Here is a 9580-nt window from a genome sequence, read left to right on the forward strand (position 1 = left end):
TCAATAGAGCCATCAACTGTTTGGTTGAAGAAACTGAAGAAAGAAATTCAGACAGGTTTGGAACAACTTGAGGCTGAGTAAACGATGACATAATTTTTATTTTGGGTGAACTATCTCTTTAAGAGTTAGCTGTCAGTGGGTAATAAAGACAACGAAAAGAGAAAAGTGGATACAAAAAAATAGGAGTTTCACTCTAAAGTGCTACAGTTAATGGAGCAAACATCTGTCTGTCTGTAAAATGCAATATGAAATTTTACAAATGCAGTCTAGTCTTTGTCTGACTATTTCAAACTAAGTTTAAACAGTAGTTCAATTTATAAACAAATATATGGATTTATATTATATTTTTAACAGTTAATTAATCATTTCAGGCGTTAGGCTTCTTCTCAAAACAAAACAATATTTACAGTAATTGATGCATTTTTGCAACTTGAAGCGTGTTTGTAACGTTAAGTATGAGGGGTAATATTTTCTTACAACACTGCCACCTGGTGTTCAACATCATCATTATGACGTTTCCTGTTATCGTGTTGCATCTTATCTCTCTGAAATGTATAGTAGTCAACATCTGAAGTGGATCAAAAAAGTGAATCAAAGTTCTCCTAAGAACGAAGCTGTCCTAAGAAGAAGGTTTTAGGTCAACTTTGATGAAGGTTTTGATCCACTTCAAATGTTGACTACTGTATTTGCATAAGCACTTCAGTCAGTCTCCATTGATTAAACAGCAGAATCACATTCATTTGTAATAATAGCAGAGTTTTTACAGGTTTAATAAAATATGCAAATGTTTATGCAGATAGCAATCGTACAATAACAATAATGGTAACACTTTACAATAAGGTTCATTAGTTAATGTATTAACTAACATGAACTAACCATGAGCAATACATTTGTAACTGTATTTTAGTCTTTGTTAACATTAGTTAATAAAAATACAGCTGTTCTTAGTTTGTTCATGTTAATTCACAGCATATTATCTAATGTTAACAAATACAACTCTTCATTTTAATAATGTATTAGCAAATGCTGAAATTAACATTAACAAAGATTAATAAATGCTGTATAAGTGCAGTTCATCATTAGTTCATGTTAACTAATGTTACTAATGAACCTTATTGTAAAGTGTTACCATAATAATTATAATAATAATAATGAATCTGGCTTTTGTTTCAAAACAGAATAATTGTTTTTTGTAGCGATTAACCGTCATGGTTTTTCTCTTGAATTCGTTTAAGCAAGACAATTCTAGTTTACTCTGTAAACTCTAAAATGTATTGCTATTGAGGTGAATGTCTAAAAAAACATTTTCCATCTAAATTAGTTAACCAATGATTAAAGATGAAATAGGACTTTTTTAAAGTTTTAAGCATTTTTTGGAATGTTTGCTTATAGTGTTACACATAAGAATATAGAAAAAACACAAAGTAACCCGAGTTTTGCATTGTGTAAATCTGCTTGGTGGTGCAACTGGTAAAGCGAGCGCGCTTGTGTGGCAGCGACCCGGGTTTGAATCCATGGGTGTACATATATCTGTTCCCAATGTCTCTCTGATCTCTAGATAAGTGAGCTTTACTGGTATACTAGGGGGTGTCTGTAAAATACCAGTAAAAGGCAAATTCCTAAGCTGTGCCATTATTTTTAAAGATCACTTTAATGTATTAGAAGCACACAATAATGATGCCATTAGCACACTTCAAGTTTACAATTAATACAACCTGAACTTCAGCACTGCTTTTGGACAACTAAAATTTGTTGATCCAGACTTTAAGTATAACAATTTACAGTGTGCCACAAATACATTTAGTTACACTAAATTACATTTGAATAAATTGTGTTATTTTTTCACTAAGGAAGGATTGATTAAAGCCAGCTTCCAGGCAAGTACAAGGTGTGGCGTTAAATTGTGTGACACTGAAGTTGTGTGAAATCCACTGTCCACAGTAATTCAGGAAAATGGCTGGGCTTGACACGACGCTTGTCTGAAACATGGTGGTCTGGCCTGGAAGAACGGAGTCCAAATGTAAGCCTCCAGCACTTCCTGTCAGGCTGCAAGGTGGGGCTCGCACAAGGCCGCTATCAGTGGGACGCGATAATGTTCTGAGTAGGTTGGTGGCACACAAACAGTTCACAAGTAGAGGACAGTTGCCATCAGTGTCATCATGCAGGGGTGAAAGGGGAACGTCCCGGGGTTAAAGCCGTAAACCGTCCCCGGGGTCCCAGTCTGATGACCCCGCAGCTGAGCTATAGGCCCTGAGCTGCCAATGCAGGGGAACCTGCCAAATAATGAGAGCATGATATTAAGGTCAAGAGGTGGCAAGAAGGCCTGAATCTATCAAAAAAACATCTCTCCATCTCTTTACACTCATCAAGGTTTGACACAAACAATTTTACTGTCACTCATGTCAGAGCTTTATATGTTTTTCAAGCAATGTCATTTCCATTTTGTACCTGTTGTTGGTCTCACCTTTGGACACACGTGGTCTTATCCACGCTCCAGGGTTAAAGCGTGAACCGTCCCCGGCTGATGACCCATACAGCTGAACTATAGGCCCTGAGCTGCCAATGCAGGGGAACCTGGCAAATAATGAGAGCATGATATTAATTATGGTCAAGAGGTGCCAAGGCGGCCTTAATCTGTCAAAAAAAATAAAATTAACTTACTTTTCTTATGCTTCAGTTTTTCTTTTAAACCAGTCATGCTTCAACATAGCCTGTAACGTCATCCGTGACTTTACATCATGAAGGTGCTCAAGAAGATCCAGGCATTCTGTAAACATTTTTTATAAGAGATCTGATTAGTCATGTTTGACTGAGACATGTAGTTCATGTAAGGTAATGTTACCATGAAATACACTGCATTTGTTACTATGACTTTCTCTGGATGCCCACTGATAATTTTACGGTCACTCATGTCAGGGCTTTATATGTTTTTCACACTAGTTATTGGTCTCACCTTTGGACACGCGTGGTCTCATCCAAAAGCAACGACTTATTCTCGGGACCATCAGATCCAGCAGTATGCGTAAGTCCTCAGTTGTTGCCCATTCAGCATATTTTCTGATTGCACTGATTAATAGAGGTTCAGCATCTCCTGTAAGCAACACATGCTCAGTGTTCAGTAAAACACCATCAGTGAACTGTAGTAAATAAGTCATCAGTGAACTGTGCTTAAAAAGCCGACTCACGTCTTTCTTCGACGAGCAGCGCGCCTCCAAAGTCCATCAGCTTTACATGCAGGGTTTTTGTGTGGACAAGGATGTTTTTCATATACGTGCCGCGATAAACACCACGACTCATGCAGTGATGAAGAGCAACAATGAGCCTCCGAATGATGAGTTTCACCTCGGTTTCGGTCAGGTTACTGCTGTTTCGTTGGACATAATCAAACAGGCTGATGTAGGAACGTGGATACTCCATAATCAAGATGTCTTGATCTTCCATGACAAAGTGATCATATAGTTGTACGAGATGCTCGCTAGTTGGAGGCTTTTGCACCATCAACATTGCAGCTGCCTCTTGACTTAAAGGGTTGGAATACCCAGGCTAAAGAAAAGAGATTGACAAAAGCTTAGTTAACTCCTTACCGATCTCAAATCTCCTAACTAAAGGCCCGGTACACTTCATTTTCCACTCTAGGGCTGCCGAAGATGAAAGCAATGTACTTTACAACTGATGTTTCTAGGCTATTTCAATTATATCTTACTCTGTCCACATACAAACTTTAATCAATTACCAAATTAGAATTTAATAAAACATTTTATGAAGAATAAAGTCTTTTCAACTTACCAATTCCACTAGTTTCTCAGGCCGGTTCTTCTTAATAAATTTGATCAATACCTGAAAAATGAAGAACATTTTTGTAAACTGATTTATTTTTGATTGTGTACATCTAATCTAACAGTCTGTACCTTTTTGATCAAAACTGTAAACACTGATGTTTTCATCAGGACTGAAAGAGTAAAGACAGAAATATACAGAATATATGAATATATATGTGTCTACAGAAAGGGCAACATACTCGTTTGTCATCGGAGTTTCGAAATCCTAGATGATAACTGACACCACGTCTCGACTTCAGTTTCTTTACCACATCATAAAGAGATTCAAAGGATCCTGAAAAATGCACAACAACATGTTAATATACAGCATGAGAATGAACTCCAGCAGCATCTGCTTGTGACGAAATACACCTGTGCAGATCAGCAGAAGACGAGGAAAAATGAAAACTAAACCCAGAAACATCAGGCTGACATAGACATGAATCAGAGTGGTAATATCTGGAGACTCACGGTCTGTTGGCTCAGACTCCTGCGGATCTGTGCCTGTCGGATCCACGCCGGATGTGTGTGGAAGCTCCTGCGATGGATCCTCAGGCACAAAAGCACACACTTGGGTTTCTTCCTGGGTTTGGAAGGATCCTTTTATCGACTTCCACGCTCTCCGGAGGCCAGCAAGGAATTTCCTCCATTTTGTGCGCTTTTCTGCAAACAATCAGAGTGAGAAAGAGCTTTATTGCCAGGTATGTTTACACATGAGAGACAGAATGACAGTGACAAGACAAATAATAAAAATAGAATAAGTAAATAAGAAATAACAACATGCAAAAAATATATTTAAAAAAAAATACACAATAGACAAAAATAGATAGTACATGTATGAATATTGATTAGAAACATCTGTTTTTATCAGCACAGATTACAGCTGAATGATTCACTAGTAAAACTGTCCTAATGTAGAGCTGCTTTATGTTGCGAGTTCATGAGAGTTTCTGGGCCAATTTCCAACAACACTAGAAAGAGTACAAACTCAGTGCTGATGCTGTTTCACATTGAAGTCACACCGTAATTATCCTAATTGTGCGTACCATAAAGGGCACTAACCTAATGCCAGTTTTTTCCCCAAATTGGTTATTAATCTGTGTGCACTCATGACATACTAAGAAAGCAAGAGGGAATGAGAATAAATAAAGGTGTGCGTTTGTGTGTTGTGAAGTCAAATGTGTTTGTGTGTGTATGGGTGTGAGATTGGTAAAGAGAAATCTGATTGGCTAGTTTAGTTTTTAGTAATTGGCGCTTTTTCCACACGCTAAAAAAATGACCTTACAGATCTTTTGGTGGTCTTTCAGGTGAGGAACCAGCAGAAGACGAGGAAAAATGAAAACTAAACCCAGGAACATCAGGCTGACATAGACATGAATCAGAGTGGTAATATCTGGAGACTCACTGTCTGTTGGCTCAGACTCCCGCGGATCTGTGCCTGTCGGATCCACTCTGGATGTGTGTGGAAGCTCCTGCGATGGATCCTCAGGCACAAAAGCACACACTTGGGTTTCTTCCTGGGTTTGGATGGATTCTTTCTTAGACTTCCTCCCTTGTGTGCGCTTTTCTGCAAACAATCAGAATGAGAAAGAGCTTTATTGCCAGGTATGTTTACACATGAGAGACAGAATGACAGTGACAAGACACAGATAATAAAATAGAAGAAGTAAACAGGAAATAACAACATGCAAAAAATATATTTTTAAAAATACACAATATACAGTATATGAATGAATGTTGATTAGAAACATTGTTTTTATCAGCACAGATTACAGCTACATGATTCACGAGTAAAACTGTCCTAATGCAGCGAGTTCATGTGAATAATTAGCAGGTTTTGCATTGTTTCTGTGCTCAGCAAATTTCCAAGAACACTTGAAAAGTTAAAAACACAGTGCTGATGCTGTTACATAGAAGTCACAAAGTAATTGTCTCCTGCAGTTTGACTTATTAACGTTATCAGTTACCTGTTGAATCGTCCTCCCAGGCGACTGTAGGGACAGCCGGTGGTCGAGGCGCCTCTGTCGGGAGCTGTTGGCAGCTGCTACTGCAGGCCTTTCTGTCAGCCGGCTTCACAGCGCCACTCAGCGGCTCAACTTGAGCGTCCTCGAATGAGTCCAAGCTGCTGCAGCTTTCCAGCTCCAGTGGAAAGTTGGCAAACATAGTGTCCAATGTAACAGTCGCCAGATGCTCCATCTCAACGAGCTGTGAACACTGTATTTGCCTGTTGGTTCTAGCGGTAGACTTGTAACACTCAGTACTACAGATCGATCGCAAGAGACCAAAGAGCAGCTTTAAACTCCGACAAAGAGTTTCGACTGACTCGATTTATGAAGCGGCTGCGCGCACTGTGACGTCACAATAACGCGTTCCACGATTCACGATTCCAAGCGGTCTGGACGAAGGGGCGGGGCACAATTTCATTGGTTGATAATTCAGCAAATCTTATTGGCTTAGACGCTTCGAGCCTGAGCGTAAACATTCCTTTATGTATGATTTTGTGAATGATTTGGCCATATACAGAAATATTAAGTGCTAACTATGAATGTGATATTTTCCAAGTAAAATAAAAAGTTGTATAAAGAAGCACATGGTGCATTTGGAATAAAAAATAAATAAAAAAAGACCACATCATACAGATCTATTTGTATACACGATCTAATAAATTAAATTAATAAATTACATCCAACCAACACATTTTTTTTTAATATATACAATTAAAAAAAGATGAGTCACTGATTCTTTGGCATTGCCACAAAATTCGCATCAGTTTTCAATATTCAAATGGAAATGTTCAAGCAACTCCTTGACAGGGTAAATTCTGTGTACAATTTTATAGGGCACTTCTCTAATTTTATTATTAATAAAAAAAAAAATACTGGATTGGTTATTACCATACTCTTTTCCAGTTAATATTTTCATATTTAGTAGATCAAAACACTGTTGAACAAGGCAAATAGTTTTATATATATATATATATATATATATATATATATATATATATATATATATATATATATATATTTGTTACTGCATTTATCTATTACTATATTAATATCTCCCATAAATATTGTATCACTGCAAAAACTGGTTTGACGATCAACATTTATAGGATAGAATCCAGGATTTCGTAACAACTCTGTCAGGGATTGCATCAAAGATAATAGCATATTCTTTTGGCCTCACAAGAATCATAAATCTATTGATAAATTCAGAATATGTTAAAAGTAAATCTTGTTCATTAAGCAGCTGACTAACAGTAAGAATTCCATCCAACATCCCATTTCTGATTAAAGATTGACTTCTTTTTGTACTAGATGTCTTTATTATTCCATATGAAGTATTGATGCGGTGAAACATTATTTTTATAGATTAATTGCCAAGCCAGCAGTGCCTGCTTATGAAAGTTTGCTGGTTTAACTGGGATTTTTTCGACCAAAAAATACATTTTAAAAGAAAATGAATGCCACCCAAAGACTTAAATATGAAAACATTACATGCATCTTTATTTTTAATAAATCCAATTATCTATTTTATCTTAACCCTCTGGAGTCTGATGATGGAGAAGTTGACATGCCCTGAATTTGTGCTTTTTTCAGTTGTTCATAAACATATTAATGACACAAGTGTCAACACTTGCACAAACTTCATTAATGTGTGCATGTTTGTGTTTTTGAAGGAATAACGTTTATGCGTGGTTTGAAAAAACAAAAAACTAACAGTAAGAATTCTTTTGGGTATTGAAGGTTGTAGACATCCAAAATTATGTAAAAAACATCCCATAACAATTCTGATTTAGTTTTTGTGATTGCCAAGAAAAGATGCGAGGAGGCGTGACATGAATTGGCTTTTTGTACAAAAGAATTGAAAGTAATGACCTGAAAAGACTTTATTGAGGCATTTCAGTCAGGTAGGCTTACTTCTGTATGTCTCAAGGTCATCATGGTATATGAAACATAAGAAAAATTTTATTACAATATAAAATAATGTTTTATATTATACTTTAAAATATAATGTATTTCTGTGTGCAAAAGTCTTATTTTTATAGATTAATTGCCAAGTCAATTTTCTATACAGAGGAGTTATTTTTTATTTAATATTCAGCAGCGCTGGTGTTTGCAATTCATACTGCAGCCGGAGGGCGCCTGCTTATAAGAAGAAGACGAAAGTTTACCAATTCATTACAGCCGGAGGGCGCTGAAACAAAAACTCACTTAAAACTTATCTAGAAGAAACCAAACAGGTTTAACTGGGATTTTTTCGACCGATTGAGATGATGAAAAATTTGCCTGTGAATAGCGCTGGCTCCGTGGTGTGGCCGCATTTTAAAAGATTACATAAACACAAAATGAATGCCACCGTTTTGTTAGACATAAGTATGATTTTTTTGTGATTAGTATTCACTAAAAGACTTAAATATGAAAACATTCCATGCATCTTTATTTTTAATAAATCCAATTATCTATTTTATCTTAAACACATTATTAGGATCTGTAAAATTTAAAACGTCAAGGCCACCAAAGTCTCTATTATTGTTTAGAATATCTTTCAGTAAATAGTGTATTTTCTTCCTCCAAATAAAATCAAAGAATCTTGTCTAATTTCCTGACAACATTGTTTGGAGCATCTGCTGACATCCATATATAAACAGACCTTGAGATCCTTCTGAGGGCCGTTTCATAAAACAAGATTAGAAAACAAGCCAGGCTTATTTTACTTAGTCAGACTTGTTGTCAGCGAATTCTGTTTCATAAAACAAACTTAAATTAGTTAAACTCAGTTACTCTGGTAACTTATACCCTGGTCCGGAGTAGGCTAACTGTCAGGCTAAGCTGAGCTCCTCTAACACTGACCAATAGGAACGCAATGATATTACAACTGACTCTCTCACATACAAATATTTGTCTTTATTAACATATATTAACATATATTAATATATATATATATATATATATATATATATATATATATATATATATATATATATATATATATAGGTCTTCATACACACACACACACACACACACATACATATATATATATATACACACACACACACACACACACACATTTACTAAGTAGTGCTAAATAAAAAAAATAAAAAATGGTGTAAATTTAAGACTTTTTTTTTATTATTAAAAGGTAAGTATGATGGACCAAAACATTTAAAGAGAAGTAATTTCTTAAAAATTAAGTGTTATGTAGCCCACTGAATCATTCTCAACCAGTCGTCCTGTCCCTGCAGCTGAAAAACACCCCCACAGCATGATGCTGCCACCACCATGCTTCACTGTTGGGACTGTATTGGACAGGTGATGAGCAGTGCCTGGTTTTCTCCACACATACCGCTTAGAATTAAGGCCAAAAAGTTCTATCTTGGTCTCATCAGACCAGAGAATCTTATTTCTCACCATCTTGGCAAACTCCATGCGGGCTTTCATGTGTCTTGCACTGAGGAGAGGCTTCCGTCGGGCCACTCTGCCATAAAGCCCAGACTGGTGGAGGGCTGCAGTGATGGTTGACTTTCTACAACTTTCTCTCATCTCCCGACTGCATCTCTGGAGCTCAGCCACAGTGATCTTTGGGTTCTTCTTTACCTCTCTCACCAAGGCTCTTCTCCCCCGATAGCTCAGTTTGGCCGGACGGCCAGCTCTAGGAAGGGTTCTGGTCGTCCCAAACGTCTTCCATTTAAGGATTATGGAGGCCACTGTGCTCTTAGGAACCTTAAGTCTAGCAGAAATTTTTTTGTAACCTTGGTCAGA

At 36.8% G+C, this 9580-nt stretch overlaps 1 protein-coding gene across 3 annotated transcripts; it reads right to left on the reverse strand.

The window, feature by feature from the left end:
- Positions 1–1184: 1184 nt before the first annotated feature.
- LOC125278268 (serine/threonine-protein kinase pim-3-like) lies at positions 1185–6666 on the reverse strand. Of its 3 annotated transcripts, none has more exons than XM_048207315.1 (10): positions 5786–6666; positions 5224–5385; positions 4290–4481; positions 4019–4113; positions 3787–3837; positions 3186–3543; positions 2954–3091; positions 2662–2767; positions 2449–2574; positions 1185–2255 (listed from the first exon to the last, which is right to left on the reverse strand). In XM_048207315.1, the coding sequence occupies exons 1-8, from the start codon at positions 6012–6014 to the stop codon at positions 2667–2669; spliced, it is 1326 nt and encodes a 441-aa protein (XP_048063272.1). In that variant the 5' UTR covers positions 6015–6666; the 3' UTR covers positions 1185–2255; positions 2449–2574; positions 2662–2666. The 3 variants fall into 3 exon arrangements, with proteins under 3 accessions (XP_048063272.1, XP_048063263.1, XP_048063254.1); XM_048207306.1 differs by having other exon boundaries at positions 1187–2273; XM_048207297.1 differs by having other exon boundaries at positions 1189–2273; positions 2465–2574.
- Between the last annotated feature and the right edge of the window lie 2914 nt (positions 6667–9580).

This window comes from Megalobrama amblycephala, linkage group LG1, assembly GCF_018812025.1.
Source record: "Megalobrama amblycephala isolate DHTTF-2021 linkage group LG1, ASM1881202v1, whole genome shotgun sequence".
In the NCBI taxonomy this organism is placed as follows: domain Eukaryota; kingdom Metazoa; phylum Chordata; class Actinopteri; order Cypriniformes; family Xenocyprididae; genus Megalobrama; species Megalobrama amblycephala.

Excerpts from the sequence above, each read along its gene's own strand:
- LOC125278268 (XM_048207315.1), bottom strand. The coding sequence starts at position 6,014 with ATGGAGCATCTGGCGACTGTTACATTGGACACTATGTTTGCCAACTTT. Across the intron at positions 4,482-5,223 it reads GGAGTCTGAGCCAACAGACA|AAAAGCGCACAAAATGGAGG; the intron begins GTGAGTCTCCAG and ends GATTGTTTGCAG. Across the intron at positions 3,544-3,786 it reads CTGAGAAACTAGTGGAATTG|CCTGGGTATTCCAACCCTTT; the intron begins GTAAGTTGAAAA and ends TCTTTTCTTTAG.